This window comes from Protobothrops mucrosquamatus, unplaced genomic scaffold (genome assembly GCF_001527695.2).
Source record: "Protobothrops mucrosquamatus isolate PMUCROS unplaced genomic scaffold, P.Mucros_1.0 scaffold139, whole genome shotgun sequence".
Classification (NCBI taxonomy): domain Eukaryota; kingdom Metazoa; phylum Chordata; class Lepidosauria; order Squamata; family Viperidae; genus Protobothrops; species Protobothrops mucrosquamatus.
In genome coordinates, this window is record NW_015386505.1 from 1,107,108 (window position 1) to 1,119,933 (window position 12,826).

At 39.2% G+C, this 12,826-nt stretch overlaps 1 protein-coding gene across 1 annotated transcript in view; it reads right to left on the minus strand.

The window, feature by feature from the left end:
• The window catches only part of MTA3 (metastasis associated 1 family member 3), a 129,786-nt gene extending 118,204 nt beyond the window's left edge, over positions 1-11,582 (minus strand). The window contains exons 1-2 of the mRNA XM_015813105.2: positions 11,523-11,582; positions 1,462-1,529 (exon numbers count right to left, since the gene is read on the minus strand). Of these exons, the coding sequence (XP_015668591.2) occupies positions 1,462-1,529; positions 11,523-11,550 (96 nt within the window). The 5' untranslated portion in view covers positions 11,551-11,582. The remainder of the gene's footprint in view (positions 1-1,461; positions 1,530-11,522) is intronic.
• Positions 11,583-12,826: the final 1,244 nt, after the last annotated feature.

The following is a 12,826-nucleotide window of genomic DNA, read 5'->3' on the forward strand; positions in this document are numbered from 1 at the left end:
AGTAGGCAGGCGGAAGATGGTATTAGTAATGACCAGATCATGAGATTTAGACACTGTGTTGAAAGCTGACCTGAAATCAATATACGCTGCATGAAGGGAATGTCCAGATTTGTGGAGATATATAGCGGCCTAAATAAACCCAGCCAGTCCACCCATATTCTAGCCTTGCACTACAACTAGGACCCCAGTGCCACCCTTGCCGCACTCTGCAAGTACTGCCACACCTATTGGACCAACATTTCCTTCCCTCTGTTGACAAGGCACCCCCAGTCTAACCTTATGCAAGGCAGCTGATGGCCCGACCAGGTGAAGCACTTGTGTTATTTCCAAATACTACACACCATACATGCTATGCTTTGAAAGGCATCGGAAAGCTTTGCATTGTGGCACTGAAGTGGCTGGTAACAGTGCAGGGCTTGAGGCAGCATTCTTTGTGGTGGTGGTACCACCAGGGCTGAAGTAGAGGTCCAAGGGCAATGGCGGCTAGAAGACTGCTAAAGGCACTGCTCCTCTACTTCAGCCTCAGCACCATGGCCACAGAAGAATAGGACAGCCAAAAGGAGAGAGATGGGGGAGAAAGACAGATTGATGGGGGGGGGAGTTGTAAGAGGAAGCAGAATAGGAAGTTTCTTACCTTACTGAGATCGGGGAGGGACCAAGCTGGAAATAGCTTGGATTGGGGTTGGTCCTTGCCTAACAGCCAGAGGGATTTAATTAACAATGATAACAAGGACTGCTGTATTGTCATCATTAAGCAATACGGTCATAAGTCACTGCGTTTTACGACCATTTTGCTTAGTGATGGAGATTCTGGTCCCAATTACTGTCGTAACTCAAGGACTACCTGTAGTTTTAGGAGTTATTCTATATCAGGGATTGAGGCTTTTCCAGACATTATCAATTAATAAAATTTAGATCAGATCTAGTTATAGCAGCAATCATTTTCCTTGGACTGCTTTGTGATCTCGGTGAGTGCTTTTCATTTTTCCTTGCCTTAATTTGCCCCAACACTTTTTATCATGATTACTGCCTTTCACTCGTTCTCCTGCATTAATTCTGCAGCTAGATTTCATTTGGTACAACTTTCTAGCTTGCCCACACCGTATCAGTCACAAGATTATGTACAGCAGAATTAATAACATCCCCATGTTTTTTTAATATTTGTTATTTGATTTATACCCCGCTCTATATATTTACAACTATAAACTATACAATAAATATATAAGCAGAAAATATTCATAAAATACAGTTAAAATTATAAATACAGAAAAAATCCTAAAGTAATTCTTTTAAAAAGTGCTAGTGGGAAAGATATTCCTTAGTTCTTTTCTAGACAGAGGATGATCAAACACAATACATTTCCTAAGGAAATGTATTCTTTAGTTTGAGACCAGCTTAGAAGAAACTGTCTCCCAAAGAATAAGTTATAGTTTATTTTTGAAATTCCTAAACATCATATACCTTGTTAAGTTCTTCTATTCGTCTGATAAGATATGGATTGCTTGAAGAATTTTCAAAATAAACATAATCTGTAAAAAAAGAAATAAATTTAAAATTCCTCAAAAAGCAGTATTACAACAACAAAATCAAACGGTCCATGTTAAAGATCAAGCATGCACTACTGTTATTTCTACAATGAAAGAATGCGGCCTTATTTTATTTCAAAAATGTATAGTTTATAAATAAATTATCTTCTTACCTCCCAGGCCTAACCCAAGGAAAACATCATTAATTTTTCTATCAGCAATGACTGGCATTCCATTAAAATATCTAATTTCAAAAATTTTGTTCACATATTACATCAATTCTCAAAATAGTTATTTTTGTAACAATGCGGTTAATTAATCAGGCACTAACAAATGTATTACATGAAAGCCATAAAACTAGGCAGGTGTATAATGGCTTTCCACCAAATAAGACCTGAAAATGGCCATTTCTAACCAACTTATAAATTTAGAGGGTCACAAAGAAACAGATTGTTACACAGCACAAAATTGACTTTCATGTTAAAAATCTCTAATATATTAGCCTTCCATAACATAGATTCTTCAGCAGTGTTTCAAACATTAGTACAATAAACTTTCACCATAGGATAAACCATTATTTAACCACTTATTGGAGGAAGAGGCGTCTGCTAAAGCAAAATAGTTTATCAAATGCAACTGAGGTTTTATGCATGTATATATGCACAAAACAGGGCTGCAATGTTTTATTCACATATATTTTCCACGTGTGTAAAATGCCAAGTAAGATTTTATGCATGGACAGAAGCATACACTTTGTCCACTGCTTGCATCTGAAATTTGTTAAAGCAAAACATGTTAAATTAAGGGTTAATCATATACTGTACGCTTACTCTTTTAAAATCCAAATTATTGTTCCTTAAGAAACCCTTCTTTCCATCAATGTGAATTATACAGGCCTTTATTTTAATAATTAAGTACATTTTTGCAAGAGCTTCAGAAACCATCATGTTTTTGATCAAGACTATAGCCATTCCAATAAGGCTTTTTTTATTGAGCAGCATATACTATAAAGAACCACAGAGTTGTGAAGTATCTTGGAAACAATCTATTCAGCCTCCATAATGAACATGAATGAATCTTGCAACTATAAGATAGCTGATAAATGCTTCTCCAAATCCTGCTTTAATAATTGCTTTCTTAAATAACTGTAGCAAAGGAGAACCATCAACTCCCAAATCAGTCAGTTCCATTGTTGATTATCCTTGGAAAGATTATCTCAAAATTTTGTCAAAATCTGCTTCTTTTCAATTTCGACAACTGATTTGTCTTTCTTTCTAGAGCAAAAGATAGTAATTCTCTTTTATCTTCTATATCAAAGGTCTCCAACCTTTCCGGGCTTGCGGCCCAGAGAGGAGAGCAGCTTCCAAATTGGTGCACACATATGCACGCAAATGGCACTGGCGGCCCCATTCGCGCAAGCGCAAATGGGCCATGCACACCCGCCCAGTGCTAGCGGGCCCCATTCACGCATGCACAAACGGGCCTCACACATTCGCCCCGCGCTGGCTGCCCCGTTCGTGCACGCACACATGCACAAACGGGGCCACAGGGGTTAGCACGAGGGGATGCACGTGCACATGCATGTGCACTGGCCAGCCATTTCCACGGCCTGCTGGCCAAGAGGCCGCAGCCCGGCCCTTAGGTTGGGGACCCCTGTTCTATATGACAAGATAAATTAATTAAAGGCCAATTTTATGTACCCCTCTCCCTTTTAATCTTCAAATTAAAGTGTAGAGCTGGATAGTGCTTAAATTCAAAAGAAAAAAGATACTTTGAAGGGAAGTGTAGAACATATCACTTCTCTACAGCTCCTTAAAACAGCTCTGCCACAGCTGGCATTCAGTCTTGGGGGGGGGAGTTTAAATTAGCAAAGTAACAATAAGGAAGATATTAAGAAATGCTTGCAATGCCTTATGAGAACTACCGTCAGGACTGCAGAATTCATAACCTAAGTCAGCGTAATCCCATCCAAGGATTTTTAGAAGTATTGCTCTATAACCCTCGCATAGCCACGCTGAGGGAGGTTATAGATCAATTGTAAGTTGCAATCCAATTTATCTGAAAAGTCACTTCCTATGGGAGACTGAAATAATTAATAGTTTCTAGGGAGAGTTCAGTAGGACTACTTCCAGTAGGATTGTTTGGAAGAGGCCTGAAAAGAGATTTGTAGGCCGCTATATAGATGTTTATCCAGAGTAACCAATAAATTACAAATGTGCAATGGAACTTTAAAAACTTAATACAATTAGGACACATTTCAATTTCAAACATACTTGCTCACAAAAAAGCTCCCATAACTTCAAAGGAATTTTCTTGGATGGGACTGCATCCACAATATATTAGTAAAAAAACCTCTGCAGTATTGTACTCATGATACCAATGCATCCAATCAAGCTGTCTAGAAAAAATGTCTTTCTTTCAATGTACAATTATTTATATTTTTGTTCAGTATGAATATTACTGTACTAATGAATTTTCAAGTTGCGAACTTTTACCATTACAAACTTGTCTGAACATGAAAGTGGGAAAGAAAATAGGGAGAAGGAAGCAAAGGGTCAGCTTCCAGAACGAGAAATATGTATGCTGTGTGCCAGAAACCAACCCCGCCCACTCTCGTCCACCTTATGGTTTTTATATGGTTGTTTTAATATTGTAAGGCGCCCAGATTTACCTATCAGTTGGTATTTGTTTAATAAATAGTTAGAAGATGCATGCCCTTCATATGAGACTGCCTTTTCTAAGATATTAATAGTCATTTACAGTTCTTACTAAACATTTGTATGTTAATTAATCATGCAGTAGCTGATGAAGGAAGGAAGGAAGGAAGGAAGGAAGGAAGGAAGGAAGGAAGGAAGGAAGGAAGGAAGGAAGGAAGGAAGGAAGGAAGGAAACATGGATTTGACTGTGAAGCTAAACTGACAATTCTGAATTATTTTCATTATTTCACATCTCTAATCATTTCTGCATTTTCAGGAGAGCTCAATTAAGTACCCTTTACGATACAACTATTTCTTAGGATGGCTCTACAAGACATCATGGTCTTCAACATGCCTGAAAATTTTTGGCACCCACTACATTTATGTTCATTCATTCATTCATTTTTATTTAATCTTAAAATAGTGGGAATCTACTGTAGAATGCTAGGTAAGTTACCGGTCTCAGATATACACTGCATTTTTCACATTATTGTGTTCCCTACAGACCAAAGGGGGCATTCATATAAATAAAACAGTGGTTAACTGCAGTCCAGTTCTGTTCAGAATTGTGTCCCAACCACCATAAAAATCACAGGCAATTGTGTGGGTAGAAAATCCTGGAAAGCTACTTCGTGTAGTGGACAGCAACCTTACTATTTTGCCTTTTGGTGTATATGGTTTTTTATTTATCAGCTTGTATGCCAGTGGTTCTCAACCTTTTTAATGCCGCGACCCCAACCGGTCATAAGTCGAGGACTAAACCGGTCGTAAGTCGAGGACTACCCAACCGGTCGTAAGTCAAGGACTTTCCCTGCCCGGGAGCGTCGCACATGCGTGGTTCCGCCCCCTGCGCCGGCCGAGGCGTAGCTGGCAAACGGCAGAGACGGAGCAGGCCGACCACCAGCTGGCCCAGCCCAAGGGAGGTAAGGCACCCGCCGGAAAAGGGGGGAAAAATGGCTGACAAAACAAATGGCAGACAAAACAAATGGCGGACAGCCTTGCTTGGCGACCCCCGTGAAATGGTTGATCAACCCCAAATGGGGTCCCGACCCACAGGTTGAGAACCACTGTTGTATGCTATCACAATCAACAAAATAACTCTAGGTCATTACTGTATGAAATATTATAACACGGTCTCAATATTCCAAGCATGCCCACAAATGTAGGAAAGACTCCTATTCCACATGTTCTCTTAAGCTCAATGTCCTTACTCACTAGTAAGTGGCGCAAAGGATTACAATTATAATTTCACTTCATTTCCTAAATGCCACCCTTTGACGATGTAGCAACCTGGACAACTTACAAAGTGAGAGCATACAAAACACTTCATTTGGAAACGTTATATTCAGGAACTTTGAACAAATGTCTGATTCTGAATATGAATCTACTGCTTTCTATATTTTGGAGATTTCAATTCAATTCAGAGCTATTCCAAACTCTAGATAAAATGTTCAAAATTCCATTTCACATTCAAAGTAACAGTTCCATTTTATGAAATTTCACACACCAATACGGAACTTTACTAAACATGTGGGGTAATTTATCGTGCTTGATGTATGACCGGATCAATCTGTTGTGTGAAAATGTTTATCTTTCGTGCTCTTGTGAAAACCCGTCGTTATACCCGATGTTTGATTATGTAACAAGTTTTAAACCGTTTCATTACTAAGATTAAGAAACAAGAATGACTGTACTTTATGTTAATAGGTATTGCCCAAAGCAATAATCTAACAGCAAGCATTAAGCAGCCATACCATCTCCTCCTTTCCATTCTCCCACACCTTAAAGAAGCTTGACGCATGATTGTAGGCCTCCTGGTGCATCAAAAGATAAAAAGTGCAGGAGTAAAAAGCTCCTTAGGATGAAGAACAAAAGCATTTATTTTCCAGGATTGGGAAAAGTCTTATAACATCCTTCTTACAGCTTTCAGGAGAAAGAAAAATTGTATACTGTTTTCCTTTATTCAGAGAAGACAACAAAAAATATTTGTATTTCATGTGGATAGGTATAAATTATTTTACTTCAGTCCATTCTAAACTGAATTCAGTTTTAATTCAGAGGAGAGAAGCCACCTAAATCATCTAAAGTTAAGATAAGGCTAAGTTAAATTAAACATATTATTCTACTGTGACAAACTCATTTTTATGACATTCCTAAATAAGGGCATTTATTGCTATATAAAATATCTTGTAATTGCACATTACATCACCAAAGCCCATTTTTATTCTAATCTGAAATTCTAAACTAATGAAAATATGAAAAAAAAATTACATAGGGCACAAACCTGAACTGAACTAGTTTTGACAATCAGTAGTAAAACTTTTATTTCCAAGTCCTTCCTTCAGATTTTCATAAAATAAAGCATTATTTCCATTAGGAAACAATCAAACATTCTTTACTGCAATTAGATGTAATATTACTTGCTAAAACACTGTACTAGAACATATAGATTAATTTTATGAAGATGCGCAGAAATACAACATATAAAAACAAAGAGGATACTGGCATCGTCAGATCTCAGAATAAGATATAAAAATTATAAATTAATACTCAGTGAATAAAGTGATGATTAGCAAAACACAGTATCTGGTGAAACATGCTTGGTTTGATTAACTTAGAAGTTGCTGAAAAGGACCAGAGCAACAGCAGAAGTGTTAATAAACTGGGCAAACGCTGAAGCATGCGCATGGCCACTTAGCAACATAACAAACACTACAGAGATACTATTAATTGTCCACAACACAATCTCCACACATATGAACTGTGTTAATCACAATAGTGTATCACCTTGGAGAGTGGGATGAGGAATGAAAGTAAAATTGTGGCTGGAAGGATCAAATTGTCATACATTATATTAGTTAGTAAAATTGCCACAGGAATTAAAACAATGAAACTTTTCCATACACAACAAATACTTTTTTTTTTATTTATAAAATATACATGTCTACAAGTTTCACAAAAAAGTAATTCTGGGCAGCCTTTACATTTCATCAAGCCCGAAAGGGAGAATTAGGTGAAAGAAGAAAAAGTAATACAACTTAGAGATGAAAATTCACTGTCAGTTAAGAAGGGTTATAGACACATTTTTTCCTAAAGGAACTCAATTATCATATATTCCCATTGCTATCTTGGGACAATGCTGCATGAATTTGCTTCATCATCCTTCAGGTATGATTTATGAAACTTATGCAAATAAAAACAAATTTCGGCCCAGCTGGATTTAGAGCCACAACCTAAACACATTGATTAGGGAATACTTTCCTTTTAAATTTATTAGGTTTAATTCTAAAAAAGCATGGATGGGTTATATTATAATTCTCATACAACACTCTTTTCGAACGAGTTTGTTTTAGACATACCCCACCTATATTTCATTAAACAATGTGAAAGAAAATAAAACAAAGAGATATAATGTGTAGAGATCGAAGTTTACGTTATGCTTAACAAAACGTCAAGGGTGACTACCAATTCTATCTGTGACCTCCCAAATCGTCTGAATAAATGTGTAATTTCATGCCTTCCAGAATTTTAGATTACAATTCCTACCATTTTTTTTGTCACTCGTTATACAGGCAGGAACTGATGGAAATTAAACACATCTGGAGAATATTTGAAGTTAATGACTTTCCTATTTTTTTTCTTTTCAACCTGTACATTTGAAATGCTGTTCAGCAACAGGGGAAAGGCAGCTATCAGAGTAGTGTGTTGATTGGCTTCATGTCATAAAGAAAGCCAATCAGCACGCTATTCCAACAAATTTTACTAAAAGCAGGAAGAACCTGTTGGTCTTGAGCTAGTCTACATATAACCATAAAAGGAGTGACAGTAATCCCATGTCAAGCTCATCACCAAAGCGTGACACACCTCTGGCCAGATTTGGCATCATGGATGCTTGTGTTGCTACTTCTTTTCTTTTTAATTTTAGGAACAAATATGATGTCTAATTGTCACCAACAGCAAAATGTGCTAAATGTGTGCTCGAGATGAAACACCACAAATTGTATTGGAAATTCCTTTAATGGAATGTTTAAATGGACAGGGAAAACATCAGAAGTACCCATAACATTCCCCCAAAAAGAAAAGGATCTCAGAACATATGGCAGTGCTGCTAAATTCTGTTGTTTGTCCTGATCCTCAGTATCTATCTTGAGTAAAAAAAAAAAACAAAAACAGGAATCCATCTGTTGGATCTATAAAATTGATTTCTCCAACCCCAGATTCAAGAATTAAACTATAGTTTCTCTGTACTCCTCCATTGCTTCTGTTTCTTCAAGACAGTTCTTTCATTCACCTCTTCCATTTCTCCGTATTGCTTTGGTTCCAATTTACTATTACTTTCTATCGTCATTATTTGAGGATGTAGCTATGGCCTGAACAGATGGACCTATTTCTCTTTGCCTTGTAGTGAATATTGATGGTATGTTTCTCTCAACAGGCTTTTTTTTTTTTACTAAAGAAAGCAAACCTCCAGCACATAGAGTAAGACTGTACCTGAGAAAAGTCAAGTCCACCTTTCCTTTTTGCTTTAGAAATATTAGTGAGAGGGGCATTTCTTTCAATGTTTTAATATCTATTGTCCCAATTTGTTTATATAGCTATGTATAAATCATCCTTCAACTGATAAACTTATAAGAACTTGGGTTTATATTATATTCATAAAATGTAACATTTCTCCACACAATTGCAAAACAGCTATGACCAGAAAAGGCCTTCTCATGATAAACACTATTTCATATTCAAGTTTTCATTTCCATTGGCAAAATATTTGTTTTTGTACAACTTAGGGACCAAAAAAGAAGAGTGCATAATAAAGAGTGATGATGATAATCTAAAGCCATTAGAAATAATCAGGGCTTTTTTTCTCATAAAACGCCCAGAACGAGTTCCGGCACCTTTTTTGGATGGAACCTTATAGAGTAGGCAAGGTGGGTTGTATGACTTGTGTGAGTTCCGGCACTTTTTTTTTTTTTTTTTTTGGAAAAAAAACACTGGAAATAATCATATACATCTAACCAGAATAAAGACCAGGCTTACAATCTCCTAAAGCCAACAGTATTTAAGTATAACTTTATTCTGGTTCTTGACATTTTCATTGAATAATGTACGAGTAAGAAATGAACAACTCTCACTTTTTGATCAACTAACACAGCAGGTGAAAAACGAAGATATAAATTCCACATACAAAATGGAATAAAGGAGACAAAGAAGTAAAACATGTACTACTCAATAGTGGCCTCTAGGAAAATACATAAGCATTCAACATAAGCCGTCCATTTTAGAAGATAGGCACTGAACCCCATTAGTATGTTTTCATATATGCAATATATCTGCTACAGAAGTATTTCAGGATCAGAACTAGCTATGAAAAAGGTCCTGAAATAGTACGAAGAAATTCTGAATGTATCATTCTGAAAATCCAGATCAATCCTTGTTTGACTTCTTGTTTTGGGGCCAAATAATATTAGGAATGATATAGAGAGCCCATCGGAAGAAAGGTCTATACAATGGAAATGCTGAACTAATGACTCACTCCAGAAACTTTGATTTATCCATTATTTAAGGCAGCTGATTCTCAAATAAGCTGCTACAGAAAGGTATTCTACTTTAAGGTGAAGAACGGTATCTGGGGTAAAGTTGGGCACTCACAGTAAGTTTTTATTGATTCTTGATTGGATGGCTTCAAGTTGTAATGGATCTGAGAAGGAAACAAAACATTTTTTCTTCCTAGTGTGTTTCCCACAAAGGAATTTCCCACAAGGTCTGCTTTTTTTCAGATCAATTTGAGGGTTGATCCATTGGTTCATCCATTGCAACAGGTAATCTTACAGCGAGATGAGCAGCAAATAAATTTAGTAAATAAAATAAAAAATAAACTTGACTAACTAATTTACTCGCTGAGGCTGATATGGGCTGAAAGAAAGTGACTAGGCCAAAGTCATCCAGCTGGCTTTCATACCTAAAGCGGAATGTGATCTGAACTATTTCTATGGCAGCTAGCAAGTATGATTGCTTAGTAGCCTTTTAACTTTTTTTTACAACTCACAAACTAACATACCGACATAGGTAATGGATGGTTAGAAGTTCATCCTATTTCCAACTACAGCATACTAGATACTACACAGAAGCCATTAAGATTAGCATTTTGTCACATTTATTTTCCATGGAGCCCATCTCAGCTTTCTGGGTAGCAGATTTTATAGATTAATCATGCCCTGATGAAAGAACATTCCATTCTACTATAAATTATTTTCAACTGAGTGAATAGTATAATAGTTTTTATTTTTTAAAAATAAGTCTACTACATTGATAACTTTTATAAGTCATTTCTTCAGCTGTCTGTTGCTGATGGGATGTACTTGCTAGAATTTCAATTCTAACACCCTCTATTTATTTATTTATAACATGTATTGGCCACTCATCTTACCACAGGGTAACTATTTGTTAGCATGCTTGTTCTATACATCACATTTATATCCCGTCTTTCCTTATATCCAGGAGTTCAAGATAGTACACTGGTTATTTCTTTTCCCTCCAATTTTATGCAGCAGCTGGTATGAAAGGTAGGGAACAGTCCAAAATAACCCTTCACGTTTTGTAGCTGAATGGAGTTTTGAACCCAAGTCTACCTAGTATTAGGCCAACGCTTAAACTGCTTCATCACTCTGAAGAATGGAACTGACAAGCAAATCAACGCGCGAGGGGATGCGATACCAAAGCACGCTGGGCCCTGCTGCATTATCCGCCCTTCAACGACAGAAGGACCAACTGGGGAAGGCCGCCTGCCTGCTTTCAGAGAGCGTTTCTTCACGGCCGAGGACGCCTGAGAGTTCCCACACTTAAGAAAGAAAGGAAGGGAGGGAGGGAGGGAAAGGTTTCCAATCCGAAGCTCACTTCGGATGCGCGATTTCCCTTCCCGCCCCCCTCCCCAAGCATTAGCCCGGTGACTGCAGTTCCCGAGCGAGGGGTTCCTTTGAGCTTCGCGCGAAGGGGGGGGAGGTTTCCCCCTTCTTCATCATCATCACCACCACCACCACCACCATCTCCTCGCCACGGTGGGTGGTGGCCTCCCTCGTCAGGTTCTCTCGTTGGAACGAACCACGGGGCTGGTTCTCCCGGGGGGGGGGACAAGAGGCGGGTGTTGGGCTAAGCTCGGCTTCCAACCTGCACGCCCCTCTCCTCCTTCCTGTTCCTCCCCCCCCCCCGATATCTCCGTCCCTTCGCGGCTCGGAGCCAGGCCCTTCTGGCGAATGCAAACTAGAGCCCCGGGCGCGTGGCGCGTCCGCCAAGGACCCCCACATACCTCCCACTCGATACATGTTAGCCGCCATGTCTACGCTCTGCGCCCTCCTTGTTCTGTCGCCGCCGCCGCCGCCGCCGGGCTGGGGAAGGGGAGGAGCGTTCAGTTGCTCTCGCTGCTGTTGCTACTTTTTACGCCACTCGCCCCCGGGCAAATCAGGGTGCCGGGCGGCTCTGCAGCTTGTCTGGCCAACCCGCTTGGGGGAGGGGATCCGAATAAAGCGCAGGAAGCGAAGGGTTAAAGCAAAGCGGCCGGGCCTCCTCGGGAGAGGAAGGGTTAAAAGCTTTTGTGTGTGTGTGTGTGTGTGTTACTTTCTCCCCCGCCCTCGGGAAAGTGGGAGAGAGGAAGCTTTGCTGGGTATCGTGGGGAGGGGAGGGTATAAGAGGCGCATCCTGGGGGCGTTTTTGTGCGTGCAAGCAAGCACGGGCAAGTCAGGGTTTGACCTCCTAGAAAGTGTGCTTACAGGTACCTTCTACATCGGCAGGGGTGTCAAGATACGAAAAATGGGACTAAGTAGCATAGTTGGCAAAAAAAAAACTTAGGAGTTTGAGAGAAAAAGAGAGAGAGAGAGCACTAGAAGAGCTTTGTGTTGCAAAGTGGACCATAAATCTATGTTGGCTATCATCATATTCTACAATTTACCTTTTTATTGTTTTTCTCTATTTCATGCTTGCAAATATGGGGCAAGGGTCCTTGTGGAGGATGTGAAATTCCAGAGAGGTAGAGGACCAAAGACTGCTTTGACTGAACTGACAATCCTGTTCTTGATCTTCTAAATGTACCTTGGGGTTAGAGCTGACCTAATGTCATTCCCAACATTTTCCCAACAAATCTGGAAGATTTAAGACCAGGGTGGAGGTACAGTCTATTTATAAGGCATTTTGCAAGGTTGCTGGGTCCTATATTTTTGGATATATACAATGAATCTTTTAAGAAGTATGAACTGCTATCATTACTTTAAGAAATATAAATAGGGTTGATTTTAAAACTAGAGAAAGATCCTAAATTTTGTGCTAGTTATAGCTTTATTTCATTAATTAAGGTCAGTTCTGAGGTGTTAACTACTATATTAGCTAGATCAGTGATGGCGAACCTTTTAGAGACCGAGTGCCCAAAAACTGGCCTCGCCTCCACTCCATCCCTGCTTCGCCCCAACCCCGCTTGCCCGCAGGACCACTCATCGCCTCCAGGGCCTGCTGCAGATCGCCCAGCGCCATGGCAGCCACGCCCTCTGCCCGCACCCCGCAGCATCAATTGTGCGTGATAAGGCAGGGCAGGGTCTTGTCTATGCTGCCTGGCTGCCATGT